Source organism: Haemaphysalis longicornis, unplaced genomic scaffold (assembly GCF_048455015.1).
Source record: "Haemaphysalis longicornis isolate Haplotype H1 unplaced genomic scaffold, Haemaphysalis longicornis Haplotype H1 scaffold_11, whole genome shotgun sequence".
Lineage (NCBI taxonomy): Eukaryota > Metazoa > Arthropoda > Arachnida > Ixodida > Ixodidae > Haemaphysalis > Haemaphysalis longicornis.
Window position 1 is genome coordinate 124,624,280 of NW_027526214.1, and position 16,766 is coordinate 124,641,045.

At 48.2% G+C, this 16,766-nt stretch overlaps 1 protein-coding gene across 1 annotated transcript in view; it reads right to left on the bottom strand.

Moving 5' to 3' along the window:
* The window catches only part of LOC144160994 (venom factor-like), a 267,369-nt gene that overhangs the window by 122,042 nt on the left and 128,561 nt on the right, over positions 1-16,766 (bottom strand). Inside the window, exons 18-22 of the mRNA XM_077692061.1 lie at positions 14,983-15,112; positions 13,086-13,314; positions 6,532-6,744; positions 4,187-4,283; positions 2,592-2,696 (exon numbers count right to left, since the gene is read on the bottom strand). Of these exons, the coding sequence (XP_077548187.1) occupies positions 2,592-2,696; positions 4,187-4,283; positions 6,532-6,744; positions 13,086-13,314; positions 14,983-15,112 (774 nt within the window). The remainder of the gene's footprint in view (positions 1-2,591; positions 2,697-4,186; positions 4,284-6,531; positions 6,745-13,085; positions 13,315-14,982; positions 15,113-16,766) is intronic.

Sequence of the window (16,766 nt, forward strand, 5' to 3'; positions counted from 1 at the left end):
CCCTCTCACACACCATGACACCCTGCAACACCAGCATTTAAGTCGCCGCTCCCTTCCCCCGCCGCACAAACACCTAACCTAAGAGGGGACAGCAGAATGGCGCCTACTGCAAACAAACACGTACCGACATCTCAGCCTCCTGCACTCGATATACCCCGCAGTTTGCCCTTCAAATCAATTCCAACTATGCGTGCGAGAAAAGACTACTCCTTACGACGTCCCATGGGCCTTTCCCGAAACTAAGACAGTGCCCGTGAACGACAAACCAACGACCGAGCAGTGGGAAGCCGGGCTGTCCAGCTCCGGTCGAGAGGGCCTGGGCGACAGCCAAAGCTGCAGTGGCTCTGAAATGAGAGCTCCTCACACTCGGGAAGACTATCTACTTTTGCAATCAATGACATTTTTTCTCCTCCTCCTCACCAATTTGCGCCACAGAAGCCGAGAAAGTGGAAACACAACGATGTGTCAGTCAAATAGATTGATTATAGGGTTTAACGCGCCGACGCAACGCAGGCGATGAGGCGCGCCGTAGTGGAGGGCTCCGGATTAATTTTGACCACCTGGGGATCTTTAACGTGCGCCGAAATCTCGAACACACGGGCGTTTTTGCTTTTCGCCTCCATCAGAAAAGCGGCCGCCGCGGCCGGGAATCGAACCCGCGACCTCATGTGTCAGTCAAATAGGGGATCCAGAGGAGCTCCATCGATGTATGAAGTTTATTACACGAATACCGGAAATTTTAAAAGTTGCGAAAGCACCCAGAGAATCTTTTTTGTACGGGTAACTTGTGGAACTATTTTTTAAGGGTAGCAGAAAGCACGTTTAATGAAAAGAGACTGATGTATCATGCCCCAAGACTTTAATCAAGAGCCTGAAGAGCAGTGGAGTTACTCGAAGAAAGCAGTGCATAATGCATCCACTAGGGTGTGGTAGCGGCCACTGATTTTTCGTTAACGAGATTTGTTTAGGTAATTGTAATAATTAGCCAACTCATGAAGTCTGTTTCCAATCATTAAAGTGTCAAAGTGGCGCTTGCATGTGCCCACGAGGGGCGTATAACAGCGGTATTTTCAGCGACGTAGTAATTGCGTAGTTCTGATTTGTAGTGAAAACCCCGTAAAATATGAAAAATGCCACATCACAGCGCTTCCACCAGCATCATAAACCAACGCCCTCCAAAATGCTCCCTTTCAGTTAGCCAGAATAAAATAAAAAGAAGAAGAAGAAAAAAAGAAGAAATCGCGACCGCGTTTCTGCCTTATCTTCCACAAGCGCCCCACGATACTTTCTGCTGTTGCACCTTCCATATCATTATCAGGGTGATTCATCGTGCATGTGACAAGCAAAGCAGTTGCTTTCACTTAGCTTTTTTGGGAGCGCTTATTTGTGATGGTGGTGGGAGCGCCGTCACGTGGTATTTTTCATATTTCGCGCGGTTTCTTTACCTGTCCGAATAAATGAGTACCCTGTTAGTTCGTGGCGTAAAATGCCGCAGTTAGACGCCCGTCGTGGGTGCCTACAAGTGCCTCACTGACACTTTATGATTGCGAAAGTATTTCTCGAGTTGGATCATTAATTACAGCTACCTAGTGAAATATTATAACGAAAAACATATTACTGGTCGGTACTCCACTGTACCGGAAACATTATGCACTAAGTTTTCTTCGAGTAACTCCATTGCTCTTTTTTAAACTCTTGGTGCATGAGAGCTGGGACACCCTGTATATATATAAAGAGGGAGACGACTTTAATGGCATTGCTACTAGTATAACAGTAGTCCAAGGGCATTTAATCAATACCTCCACATGACCCTGTGAATACCTATGGAGCTTCACTGTTTCACACTTATGTAGTTCAAACAAGATAGCTTGTCAGGGGTAGTATAAGAATTGTGAAAAAAGTATGAAGGCCCCGGGGCTCTCTGTAATGACATTTTGGTATGCGTCGAGAATGTGGAATATCAAGTGTTATACAGACGGACAGGCGGGTTTGCTACAAAAAATCAATTTGTGCGCTCAAGCAAGATCTGTGATAAGGCGCACCGTAGCGGAGTGCTCCGCATTATTTTTGAGAACTTGGATATCTCAACTACAACGTGAGCGGAAATCTGTACACTGGGGTGTTCTCGCTTTTCCCTCTGCCAGGTTCGAACCCGCATCCTTGGGCTCAGCAGGACAACGCCTCAGCCAACTGTAGGTCACTGTGGCATGTCATGCGGGAGTTCTCGTCCAATCAACGTAGAAATTCTCAAGCATATAAGACGAGAAGCAATAGGAAAAAAGGCAAAGGAACGTCTTCGTTAGTGCCGGGAAAGTCGCTGTGCACACGCGTTGCCTAGCAACGAAGAGCAGCCGGCCTCTTTTTGCTGGCGCCGCAATCCTTCATTTCTGAGGCCACGGATACCGAGGAATCTCGTTTTTCCCTTCAAGTAAGGCACATGTAGTGCTCTCGCTCTGAAGGAGCTATCGAATGTCCACTTATACAAAGCGATCCTGATGCAAAAGTGTTCTACCGGCTTGCCGAGTGAAGCAGCTCGAGCACTGAAGGGCGTAATAAATGCTGGAACAGAGAGACGGGCAGTGCAGGCTCACCGACGATGTCGATCTCGCAGCGTTCCGATCCGGGCACCACTTCCTGCTGGGACCTTCGGGCACGCTGGATCTGAATCACCTGCTTGCCTTGCTCCACGAACGTTACTGCCCATGAAAAGAACGCACCAGCTCACATACGGACGTAAGCAGCGCGTTAAAGGAGCTATAAAGGCAAAACACACCATTGTTCTATGTTGAAAGACATAGACTCTAGTACTTCACTCAGATCCCATCCAGCCTCGTCAGAAGTTAAACGTTATTTTTAACTGGAAAAACGCAGAAAACGTTAAATATCATTCAACTTTCGCGCTACAGTCACGTTATATGTGCTTGAGTGACGTTATACGGGACAGGAACGAACGGGACATGTCATGCGGGAGTTGTCGTCCAATCAACGTAGAAATTCTCAAGCATATAAGACGAGAAGCAATAGGAAAAAAGGCAAAGGAACGTCTTCGTTAGTGCCGGGAAAGTCGCTGTGCACACGCGTTGCCTAGCAACGAAGAGCAGCCTGCCTCTTTTTGCTGGCGCCGCAATCCTTCATTTCTGGTCATCAGTGGCCCCACCATGGGCACCGACAGGATTTTGTCTTGAGGGGGGGCAGACATCGCGGAGGTGAGGGAGAGGGCTGGTTGGAGGGGCCCTTTTTGCACCCCCAGCACTGTAACACACTTGCACGCCCAAAGGAAAAGAGGAGCATTCGCAAGCGCACAGCAAACTCAGTTGAGCGTGCAGGAAGCGTCGTTTTTAAAGTTTGAAAGAAGGCGTGCGCAACACGTAACCTAGTAGAAGAAGCTGCACATGGCATGGGGGAGAGTGCCGGGCTATAGGAGGTCCTCTGAAGCTGGTGAAAGGCGGTCACTTTGGCTCTGGATAGATGGGGATGAAGTGGTGGGAACTGCTGTCGTTGTTCGTGGTAGGTATTTCCGCGTTTGATGCAGGAGGAATGGCCTTGAGAGAGTGCCCTCTTGAGAAACGGCCCTGCGGGCACGAGTGGTGGCAGCGGCGTGCGCCGTTTCGTTTCCCTCGAAGGACTCGTGTAGGGGATCCAGATGATGTGCACTTCCGGTAGGTGACGCATACTTGGCACAATTCTGAGGGCCGCAGGGGATATACGGCCTTGCAGGAGGTTGCGCCATGCGACTTGAGAGCGTGTCATTACAGTGAGGTATTCGTTCCCAGTGGCGGGGGTAAAACTGATGGCTAGTCCTGCTGCTGCTTCAATAGATGTCGCGGGAACTGTAGCGGCAATCAGTTCTGTACCGTTGGCGTCGGTGACGCTCACGGCATGGGCAATATATAAATCTGGTAAACCTACATCGGCGTCTTATACTCTAAGGCGCCCATATAGCCGAAAGCATTCTTTGGGTTGTGACGACATCTTATCATTGACCTGGAAAATAATTTTCAGCATCAAAATTTACTGGTGTGCTTGACGTGAGCAGGTGCCATGCTTCATTAGCTTTTTCTGATGGGCGGGTTCATGACCAAAGTCTTCGTACTGTTTGTTGATTGGCCGACAGTAGTCTCAACTATACATTTTTCGAACAGACGCGGCGACGGTAAAAAAATGCCCGTGCTGTCAAAAGGCTTACCAGTGTCCGATCCGGTGACGTGGCGGGGAGGACGGTTCTGCGTATTCCTGGGGTCGAGGATAAAGTTCCGGCTCTCTGTTTTGGGCACACCTGGACGCTGTAATATAATCCACCCGCCCACCAATTCAGCTCAGATATCATGAAATAGAAAGAAGCTGAGATTAGACAAGTGGCCGCCTTTTTTTTAGTCATGTTTTCTTGTGCTGCAACAACACGAGGAGCTCTGCTTTATGTCTCCACCTCTCTACCTCGAAGTAAGGCACAATTGTCTGCTCATAGCTGCTGAGCTCGTGGCAGACAAACAGACTAAGCGGCGCGGCTGCCATCTGCGCTCATCTGATGCGTCAATCATTTTCGCGCTCAAATTTGGCGGCACGCAACGGAGCCGATAATACACAGAAGTTGGCTTAGAGAATTGGTCGGGCCATTTTCCCGCGCCGTGAATTCACAGAGCCCGCCAGTCAAGTAAGCAGAGGGGTGGTACGAGTGCAGGTGTGCTCACAGCTTCGCGCACCTCCGCGAAGCAACGACATCACTTTTAACACTGCACGGACTCCAAAGTAATCTTACTCAAACTTGAAAATTTCTTGCAAGTGAAGCATTTAAAAATCTTTTAATTCAGATCACATTGGTATTGCGCCGCTTTACATATGCGCGCTTGAACAAATGTGTACAATGGCATTAAGTTGCCTGCTTTCCTCAAGTTGCCTGCCCGCCGCCGGGGAGTTTGAGCAAACTATGGGGACCCTTGTTAGGGACGCGATAGTTTTGCTGATGTGAATACTCAAGAAATAATTTTGAATTGCGCTTTTAAATGCTGCATTTTACGTTCTATGACACCTGAGCAGTATCTCAGCTGGGGTACACAGAATGTGCGTGGTATTCAATGGCACCGCACACGCGTTAACCGAAACGGCACAAACAAATGGCCGTGCGTGGCGCTTTCCACGCCCTTACATGTTCCGCATTTCTTGTGTTTTGAAAAGAATGCAAGGTTTCGGGTGAAAGGAGAAGCAAAATCTAGAATCGTGCTGACTCATTTCAGTTACAAAAGAGGCCTAGGTAATGCTGCCGAACTCTCCATAAATCCCTTTTACACGAGGAATTTGCTGGGAACTTCTGACAGGTAAGATCGGTGTAAACACAGCTGGAACTGTTCAGCCCTTGTTTTTCTCTAGTCATTGACGGGGTGTATGAGTTTATTGAAACGAAAACCTAGCCATGGGACCACAAGTATGATGGTTTGATAAGCCAGACTTCATTTTCGTGTGTTGTTTAGGAAAGAGCTGTAGTTTTTTAGTAGGCATCCTAAAGGTGGGGGCGTTCATCTTTGCTTTTCTGCCGTCCAAATTATTTTTTGAAGAAAAGTTGTTTGTTTTCTTCGTCTTATCGTAGAGGGCAAACCAACGAAGTGGACAGCACGAGCTCGTGCTGTCCACTGCGTTCGCTGTCCACTGCGTTCTCATGTGAATCGCGTAACCAAAATCGCAGTGTACGCAGCAATGCAAAGCCAACTGTGGCTGAATTCCTTGCCTAGCGCGTCGCCCTGCCTGCTGCCTTTAGCCGTGCTTTCATCCCCCGCTTTGCTGCTCGCTGTGCCGTCGGTGTTCTTTCGTAACGCGTTGCCGCCCGAGAGAGCGTCTCGGCATGCCCCTCCCCCGCCTGTTCCATCTGGTGTGTCTCCGGTGTCCCCTCCGTTCGCTCGCGTACAGCGAGGCACGAAGACGCAACCAAACCGCAGAGGCGGGCTCTTAAGTTTTGCGCACTAAAATAGCCAACGCACTAAAGAAAATGACCACAACCAACTTTTACGTCTAGCTCTGCGCTTGTTTGTGGTCCTTTTTCTGGCCGTTCGTTTTTTTACGCTGTAAACATTATGGTTCACCAAGTAGCTGGCACCCTCACATCTTAACGTAAAGTAGGTTTTGCTCCGCAAGAATAAATAGCATAAAATTCCTGTTTAATTTGATTGTCGCAAATAACGTTGATTCATTGATTGTGGGGTTTTTAACGCGCCGACGCTTCACATGAGATTAGGCGCGTTGTAGTGGAGGGCTCCTGGAGATCTTTAACGTGCGCCGAAATCTCGGTCACACGGGTATTTTTGCGTTTACCTCCACCAGGAAAGCGGCCGCCGCTGCCGGGAATCGAACCCACGTCCTCGTGTTCAGTAGAACAACGCGTTAAACACTAAGCCACCACGGCGGGTGCAAATAACGTATTTTTTGTTTTCATTTCAATAACATTGCGAAACTCTCGGTGAGTTCAGCCAAGCAATCGCTACTATAGGACATTTTCTCTAAATTTCATTCACGCGACAATGGGAAGCGGGACACAGCACAAACCTCGACGCGGAGTTTCACTTTGGCGGCGTCCCTTTCGCCTTGATCGCTGACGGCGGCCACGTGGATGAGGCTCTCGCCAGCGGCCAGTGGCACGACAGGGAACACGACCGTAGTTCCCTGCCCGGCCGGCACCTGGACGGTCCGCACTGCCGACGGCTGGCCCTCCTTGGCGCCCGAGCACACGTCCCGGGTCCCCAGCATCGCCACGCGCACCTGCGCAAGCAGCAGCCGGATTTCTCTGCGGCAGAAGCCACGCTGGCCTGGTGCACCGAGTTTCGCCGCGCGTCACAGTTGACCTCGAAGTCAGTCTGACCTGCAAGTGACGTAGACAATCTGCAAAAGGGTTGGTAATGATGCATCTCCGAAAGCAAACTGCGCGCACATTAACGGGGACAAGAACACAAGAGCTCATGTGTTCTTGTCGCCGTTAATTTGCGCCGCCGCCGCCGCCGCGGTGACTGCCACCCTTCCCCCTCCTTCACACTGCCGCTTCGTGAAGGAGGGAGAGGAGGAGAGCGAGGGCAGTTACGGCGCGGTGGAGGGAGCGAGGACGCTGGTTCATCTGTGCCGAAGTTGTCCGCGCGGTCCCACTGGGGAAGGGGAGGGAGAGCTGCCACGGCTAGAGTTGGAGCTAAAAGGAAACGTGAGCGCAAACCGGCAGGCTGAAAGGAGCCACGTTCGGCGAACAAGGCGCCGGGCAAAGGACAAAGAAGGACAACAGCCGCGAGCTTTGGAGGCGGCAGTGGATGCCTCGCGTTGGACTAGGACGACGGCTTCGGAAACTCATCAAACGACAGCAGTGAGTGCACGCAGTACGGAACGTTCAACTAGCCATCTCGTTCGCCTCTGGGAAACAGCGCTTGGGATTGTTTCCCTTGCATAACCGGGCCAACCCGAGCTCAGCCTCCGCCATTTCGTTTCTTTCGTGTTTTTGCCACGCGGATGTCTAAAGAAGGAAAGAGCAGGAGAAACTGGGAAAGTAAGAGAGGGTGTAAATATAAGATAGGGAGGACAGCGATGAGTGCTCGAGTCCAAGTACAGGAGTCGAGTCCAACAGTGCTCGAGTGCTCGACTAGCATGCAGTGCTGCATCGGGTATGGTGAATAAAGTTCAGTAACACTCGCCGTGGTGGCTGAGTGGCTAAGGCGTTGTGTTGCTGAGCCCAAGGACGCCGATTCGATGACCGGCTGTTCCGGTCGCTTTTCTGATGGATGCTAAAAGTGAAAATGGCCTAGCGTTCGAAATTTCGGCGCTGTTAAAAATAGCCAGGTGGTCAAAATTAATCCGGCCGCCTCCACTACGGTGCCCCTCACCGCTTGTTAAGCGTCGGACCCTTAAGCCTCACAATCAATCGAAAGTTCAGTGTTCAGTAGCAACCTGCACTTATCCGACTTCCAACAATTGTCGGTGCTTGCCATCCGATGTGTCCAACGCGAGACTATAAGAGATGTGAGTGGTCGAAAAAAACCTAAAGAACCTTCGAAAAAAAAAAACGTTTTTTTTTCAGACAGGATAACATTGAAAAAAAAAACAATCAAAACAGAGGTCCTTCGTGGAAATTTGTTATGATACGACCAATCTGCAATGAGGGAAGCACCTTTTAAAACCATTGCGTTTTAAAATTTACATTTCAAGCGCAACCAATGCGTTGACGGAAAATCGGGTTGAAATTTTGAGAGCGGAAACGGGGAATTTTCGATGCAGCATGTAACAATTTTTAGTGCAAATGGAAGAATTCGTCTAGCACTTTACTCTCCCAAGTTACTTGCAGGCGAAAGCCAGCGATTATTGAAGACTTTTTCACGGCTGCATCGTGCTGGCGGTACGTGCTGTCATGTACACCTGTGTCATGCGGCGTGCATCCGGATAATCCGTGTTCCATCCTGGCACGGCACAGGGTTAGTAGCGCGGTTACCACGCCTGACTGCGGCTCTGGCGGCCCGGTTTCAAATCCAATTTGAACCCAAATAAGTTTCTATGCATAGATTATTTACTTGTTTTCTTTTTACAGCGGCCGTAATTCGGTTTCATTTATGTAGTTGCCAGCAACTACGGTCCCTTTTCGGGATCTCTGCAAAAATACGAAAAAGTGAAGTTTTCCCCACACACTGCGAAATTTCATGAGAACTTACATCTGTGCCCGAGACCAGCCCCTCTGAGCGGGTTGTCCCGAGCCCCCGGAATAGGATGACCAGTTTGGTTAACCTATTCCCGAACATTTCTAAATCGGTGAGTAGTAACCTACCGTACACAATTAATAAGATTGCGTGAGCCTTTCAACCAGGCCAGGCATACGTACGCACTAGAGAACATGGTCTATTGTCTGGCGGCGCGCCGTTGAAACGTCCTACTTGAAATATTGTAATGATGACAGCGCCGATGAGCCCCGTCTTGACGATGACCCCCCTCCCTTCTCGTGGCCATGTCGGGTCTCCCCATCCGGTGTCGGTATGTTGGGGCGGCCTCCGCCGACGCCAGCCAGTCGAAACCCTTTGTATGGGCCTCGCCGGCGGCTTTTTCGCGGCGTCGGGGGAGGCTTTCCTTTCATCCTGACCTTCAGGGACGGCCAGGGGGGGAGCTGAGGTCAAAATCCTTATTGGCATGTGCGCTGCTGTGGGGGAGGCGGCATTGCTCGCGCCCTGCTCGCGTATGCTTCAACGAGTTGGTTCAGAGCTGCGGCCCAGAGTGGTCGCACGAAGACTCGCTCCCGTGGCGGTTTGTGGGCGCCAGAACCCCACGCACCTTTCTCGCCAACCGTGCGGCGGTTCGGCACCCTTTTTGGCCTCCGGGCCCGCATCAGGGATCGCGCCGCGATACCCCCTTTTATGCGCTGCGGCGCCTTTTAATTTTAATCCAGTTTTTCTTGTCTTGTGCTATGTTTCGTCGTCTCTTGTAAATACGTGTAAATAGACTTCTTTTTCTTCATCACTTACTGGCCTCGTCTCGTCATCGGGTCCTTCACCACCCTCCAAGACGACACCAACCACCTTCAACAACGAACCAAACTTTACTAATATGATTCAGTAATGTAATTGACTTGCCTAGCCGGTATTTCATTACGTACAGTTCGTCGCAAAAATAGACAGGGACCAGCGCCCTTGTGTTGTGCCTTCTCTGGTCCCTGTCTATTTATGCGCTGAACTGTACGTAATGGGCCTCCTTCAACTGCGTCAAAGCACAGGACGTATTTTGATGCGATAGCATTCTTTCTCTAGTTGAGGTCTTTCACGTACATACGGCCCTAAATTGCCTGCCTGCAGAAGTCGCATAGCCGGCTCTCTGCGACAGCGAAGATAGGCCTCGCAAGAGACGACCAGTATACCTACAGAAAAGGAGTTGAGGGAGACAGAAGGGCAAGGCCCAGCAAATTCAACTCGTCCTCTACAGAGCGCCATGTGCAGCTTAATGGTTCTCTGCGGAAAAACCCTTACGTGTGCCGGTTTTACCTATTATTTATTTATTTATTTATTTATTTATTTATTTATTTATTTATTTATTTAGGCACTGCAGGATTGAAGTTCAGGCAGGAGTGGTAAAGGCAACAATGAACAGAAAGGGAAGCACGTCAGGCTTAATATCACGCCAAAAAAATTACAACGGGTTAAAAAAGGGAGGATAAGAGCAAAAAGAACAGAAGCTCGAAACAAGGGGGAGGAACGTAACACTGAAAGAAAACAATCTAACCCGACAATAAACAGTGAAGGGGATAGAGGGAAATTATTGTTACGTCACGAAACATGCGCGTCGATGAAATCTATTCACAGAAGGGCGGTGATGGCAACTTGTCCCACTCGGAGATCATACGCGAAAAAAAAATAATTTTGGCGAAATACGGAGTTAAGGCGAGGCATGTGAATGACGACCAAGCCGTGCTGACATAGGACTAATGTAGGGGCTGGAACCTGATGAGAGATTCCGGTTCACTGATTGATAAAGAAATTTCAGGATTTACGCCTGGATTGTAAGCTTCGAATGCCATTTCTTTCCATCAGGGGAGATACAGAGCCTGTTCGCCCGTGCGTACCATAAATAAAGGAAGCGGATGGCTCTTCTGTGAATTCTCTCAAGACAATTGGTACTTATTTTCGTGTGGGGATCCAAAGTAATCCAAGCTTTTTCAAGTTTCCGTCTAAGGATTGAAGTGTAGGCTAGGTAATTTACTTGTGTGGGAGCATCCTTGAGTTTGTGTCGCAATAAGCAAAGTCTACGGAAGGCGGCAGCGCATATGTTTGTAATACGAGACTTCCAACTTAACCCTTTCCTGCCCAACAAAAAGATTTGAGAAAAAATGGCCACAAGTAAATACATTTTGTGTATTTACCCCTTCTTAATCATGCTTCGACAAGTGAAAATAGAAAGCGCAGATTATTTCACACAGAAAACAAACCCACACATATGTGTGGGCTGGGATTCTATTCGTATGATCTGCGGGTAGTAAGAATACTTTAAAAATGGCACCAGGCGCAGAAAACCTGCATTTTTACGTTTTATTTACGAGTTTTACATTGTTTTCACGAGTACTTATATTATACATGGGATTTTTGGAAAATTAATAATAGTGAAGTTTTAATTAATATAATTATTATTTATAATTAATATTTTTTCACAAGTAATTACGGAACTAGTTCAAGGTTAAGGCGCGAGAAAACATTACCAACGAGCCAGCACAAAACCGCGAATAAATGAGACACGAAGAAAGGAAGAAAAATTTTTTATCGCTAGCGCTGCAGTGCACGAGCCCGCCACCCTGTAGTGCCCAGCAAAATTTTCGTGACGACAAAAGCCCAGCCCACACATATGTGTGGGTGCATTTTTCAACCATGATGACGGAACGAAGACGAAGGGAACGGGTGTATTTTTTATCCAATCGCGTTTTTCCAAGTCCTGCAAGTCGTGTATTACACTTGTTATTCAGAAAATACGAGAATAGCAAGAGGAAATATCAGTTTTCATATTGAAGGCGGCTAGCGTGATCGTGCTGGCTTGAGCGCCGTTATTAATGTGCGATTTTTCGACCCCTGGTGGCGAAATGAGTGAACTAACGAAACCAATAAAGTCTCGAAAGCGTTCGCAGCGGCTACCAAGGGCTGTGAAACTGAAACCGAAACAGGTGCCACTTAGTAAACGATTTGTTGACCCACACGTTTGTGTGGGCTGGGCCGTAAAGGGTTAAGGAACTGGTTAACGGTATGCCGACATATTTGAGCTCATTCACTTGAGTGGTGGTTGGTCACAAGCACAGTAAGAAAATTCAAGGAGGTGTTTCCTTCTAGACATACGGAGGAATACTGTTTGTCCTAGTTTAGTTGCATGCCAAATTTTTTGCTCAAAGAAACGTTTTCTAATGCGAGTTTATCGCAGGTTGATCCTCAATGCCACTAATTTCGTTAAAAAGAATTTAGTCGTCTGCAAACAGGCGTATTTGTACCGGGTTATTATTAATATTAACAATGCCACTGCAAAAAAACTAGACAAAGTAGAGGCCTTAGTACACTTCCTTGCGGTAAGCCAGATGTGACAGGGAGAGCATCAGAAGTACTTTTATTAATGTCGACATACTTTTTGTGGTTTTTTAAATATGCAGTCACCCAACCAACTATAAACGGTGGAAGTGCGATTTGAAGAAATGTTTCGAATAATTTGTCATGTGGAACGCGTTTACATGTATTGCAATCCAAAATATTGATGTCAACCTGTAGTGTCTTATTGATAATTAAAGAAAAGTGACGAAAAACTAAAATAAGGGTGTGATGGTCGAGCATCCCTTGCGAATCCCGTGGGGGAATGGACAGAGGATTCCGTGGGTATTTAAAAATTGCGTGATGAACGTAGCAACGACAAGCTCGGGTAACTTACAGGTAGAGGATTACATGAATATGTGTCTGTAGCTGGAAATTATGAGAGGGTCGCCTTTTTTCGGGATAGTTACGATGCCGGCTACCTTAACATCAATAGGCCACGTGGCCCATTGCAAGGAAGATCCGAGATAAGGACAAGAAATTTTGCCACAGTTTCAGCGTAACGCCGGAGAAATGCGTTCGGTATGCATTTGGGACCCGGCGTGGATATCTTGTTAACGGAGCATATCCGAAACCGCATATACAGCCCCCCCCCCCCCTCCCTTCAAAAAAAAAAAAAATAAAATTAGGCGGCAAAAACACCGCACAGGCATGAACTTCAGGATAAACACTTATGGGCACAATAAATGATTGCTTAAAACGCCTCCATTCCTGTAGCCCATGTTTACATGTTGAATAGGGTTTATGCTCACTCAACCAAAAAATTGTTAGCATTGTGCCTGAAGTTCCGCAAAAGTGTTTCTAAACTTCAAACCATGTTCTTTAAGAGAAATTGCATTCAGCAAAGAAAAAAGTGTTATTTGTTTTCAGGCTTTCCCCACAAAGAGCAGAAGCGGCCAATGAAGCGAGTGCCCTCGTATTCACCATTCCGCTAACGACGTGTATGCAATATATTTAGTGCATCTCGCAGCGAATTAGCAACACCAAGCGAACGCTCAACGCCAGTAACTTCGTCAACCGCCTGCACGCACTCACCGTTCGCTTCTTATTGTCGTAGTTGTAAACAGTGGCGGGTATCTCGATCTGCTCATTCTGTATGACCGAGTACGGCAGGTTAACCTGGAGGAAGAGCCGTTTGAAGACGAGGATCTTGAGGGGCTCCTGAACGCAGATTCCGCCCCCGGGAGCCACGCTAACCGCACTGACTTCCCAAGTCGTGATGGAGTCGGGTACCGTTGAGGTGAAGTGACCCTCGCCGTTTTCCCTGTAATCATACCAAAAAATTACACCAAACACCAAAAATGACACCTTGACACACACAAAGAAATGCGCTCAACAACTCTGCCTGGATGGTCAACAAGCGATGCTGTTACGTGCGGCAGGTGATAACACGCGCGTTATTCCTTAATGCATTTATTAAAGTGCTTCATAATACGGTCTGCGGTTCTTTCGCTCCAATTCCTGCTCGCGGTGTCGCTGATGACCATCTGGCTGCTCCTCACAGGAACCTATAACGTGTGGTCTTGCCCTTCCGCAGTGACGTGCGATTCGCCATTGTGTTGGCCACGTTGACGCTGCTCCGCACGAACCACCGGCCGCCCCTCCCCACTTATCGCCGTGCTTCGCTCCCTTTCCCCTCAGTTTTAACTTCCCTCCAGCGTGGATATTTTTCGCGCATGCTTATGTGGTTGCGAAGGAATTGTTCTCTGAGTGCACAGAAAAGCCTTCGCCTAGCTCTATAAAGCTCTGCTTTGAAACACGCGCTGCGGAATAGTCGCTGCACCAGAGAAACGCCTTCGACAGGGCTGTGACTCCGAGGTCGGAAATGGGCGACAAACATTTCATGGTTTAATGTGCCGAAGCTACACACGGTCGATGAGGGGCGCCGTAGTGGAGGGCATCGGATTAATGTCGACCCCACGGGGAACTTTAACGCGCGCCCAAATCTCGACGCACGCGCGCTTTCGCTTGCCCCCTCCATCTGAAAAGCGTCCACCGCGGCCGGAATCGAACCCGCGCCCTTGGGCTGAGCAGCACTCCTAAGCCACTGGGCCACCGTGGTGGATGATATTTGACTGTACCCATTGACGGCGAAACACCGGTACTGTTTAAAGCCGGTTTTACCAGTACGAAAAAATGCTTTGCTGCAAAGAATTTTTTCAGGGCAATATAAGAAGCCTGATATCAATGCATGAAGGCCATGGCGCTTTTTCAGTATAGCGGTTGCGAATGCGGCGAAAGTGACAGATCAACACGCGTTTCAATCGGTTTCCTCGTGTAGTTCGTATAAAAATACTGAAGCATGTATAAGGCGCGGTCTAAGCTTGCTGAAGCCTTTAGGCTGAAGCTTTTAGGCGCGGTCTAAGCTTGCGTTGTTCTATTTGTGTTTTTACCATTGGATTAAGTGTTCCTCACGAACAATTCACTTAGAAGAGCAGCATATTATGCTGGGTCCTTCGCCTTTCCTCCAACCATCAATTTCGTGTTGCAAATTTGTTTTGTTGGGTTCAGGCTCAGCGAAATACCGAACGCCTGGGCTTTCGCGCTGAAGCATTTGAGGGCGCGAAATAAATGATCATGAAAATGCACGAAAATTTATTTTGGGTGCGTGCACTCTAAAACACCAAAATTACACCGCTCATGTAACGCCTTGGAAACACGGAGTAACGAAAGTAACGTCAACACGGAGAAGCCGGTTGTTGCGACATCGTGGCGATTCACCATCGTGGTTAAATGATGACCCATGAACCACAATTCTTAGCCTTGCTGGCGTACATATGCAAGGAAAAAAAGGATGGTTGGGCGATTTGATGGGTGTTCACATTGAAGTGGTACAGTGCAAGCACACGAAGCACAGGAAAATGACTCCCGTGCTGTGCGTCGTCTGTTTGCTCTGTGCCACTTTAGCATGTGCAAGGAGTAAGATGCTCACCCTATAGTAATGTCCTGGAACAACCACGTGTCCCTGAAGTCCTGGCGAACGTCCTGGAAGTTAAAGTTGGATGACGCTCCCCCCAAGACGTCGTTTGCTGAACCAGCCGACCTACCAATGACTTCACTGTCTGTAAGCAAAAAAAGACGCCGTTCAGGTTTTTTAGAAGACATTCTTGGCAGTGCACGGGGAATCGGGAACTGTGAAATACTGTCTTTTAAATATTTATTTTATTTATACACACTGTATCCCCAACTCGGGGTTGTAGCAGGGGAAAGAAACCAGGAAAGGAACTCCTATCGTTATTCGTTCCATGGCTAGTTGAGCCGGCCTAAGTCTGCTATATAGTTGTTTAGTAAGGTGCCAAGTCTCAGCTCCTTGTGTCATCACCGGCAATGGTTGTATACTTTTCTTTTGAGTGGTATAGGTAGCTTACTTTTTATTATTTGGGAGTGCTTGTCGAGTGCTATTCTGCGCCGGATTTCTATCTTGTGGTCGGGGTCAGCACGAACAATCTGTCCAAGGTAGTTGTATTCTTTTACCTCTTCTAGCCTCTAGTGTTTTACCCGGAGGCGGGCACTTTCGCCGTGCATATTCCTCATTACTTTAGATTTATTCATATTTATTTTTATCCCCATGGCCGTGCTTTCTGATTGCAGTTCTCGAGCATTTTTGCAGGTGTTCCGCAGTCTCACTCAGCAGGCTATGTCATCTGCAAACATCAAGTGACTCAAGTATTCTCCGTTTATCCTTAATCATGTGTTTTCCCAGTCAAGCTTCCTCAATACCTTCCCCAGGCATGCTGTGAACAGTTTCGCCGAGATTGTATCTCCCGGTCTTAGTACCCTTTCGGCTCGGGAATTGATCGGTTTGCTTGTGAAGGGCTATCCTGCCGTGCATCCCTTCGTCTAGAAGGCTTATTAGGTCTCTTCTATGACATGGTTCTTTAAAATGCTTTTTGCACGGCTGCGGTGCGTAGTGAATCAAAAGATTCGTCATAGTGTATAGTGTATAATTGCCATGTAAAAAGGTATTCGGATTTTTCTATCAATTGATAGACAACAAGGATGTAATCCGTGGTTGAGTACCCTTTTGTAAACCCAGCTGCTGACTGGGTTGTTCGCAATCCACTCTTTCACTCATGCGGCTGGCGATAACTTTGGTAAACAGCTTGCAAAGAAGTGAGAGTAGGCTAATCACTCTGTGATTGCTAAGATCCCTGATCTTCATTGAGAGTATGGATGAGAATAGAGCTGGCGTTTTTTCAGAACTACCGCGCTTTCTGAGTCCTTAAGTTCCATAAATAGTGCTTCAAGCTTTTCCAGTACATTATCTCATCCCTCTTTCAAAAGATCCGTGGTTATGCCATCGTCACCTGCTGCTTGTTCTCTTTTCTGCCTTTGAGGCCTTTGAGATCCGTGGTTATGCCATCGTCACCTGCTGCTTGTTCTCTCCTATGCCTTTGAGACCTTTGAGATCCACGGTTATGCCATCGTCACCTGCTGCTTGTCCTATTTTATGCCTTTGAGTCCAAGGCTTTGTGGAGTAGCGGCCTGCAATGTAGCAGACGGCTCCCGTATTCTCGCTGGCGGCCTTGCTCTTGTCGGTGGGGACTTTCCCTCCCTCCCGTGTAACGACCCGCTGGTTTTATGTGCACAGCCCCTTAGGGGCTCGGGCTCTCGGCATCTCCACTCGTCGTCGTTGTTGTCTCAAGTATTCACGGCACTAAAACACCGGGACAGTCGTTTCCCAACGCCTAGCGCTAGAACGTAACGCGTACTAAA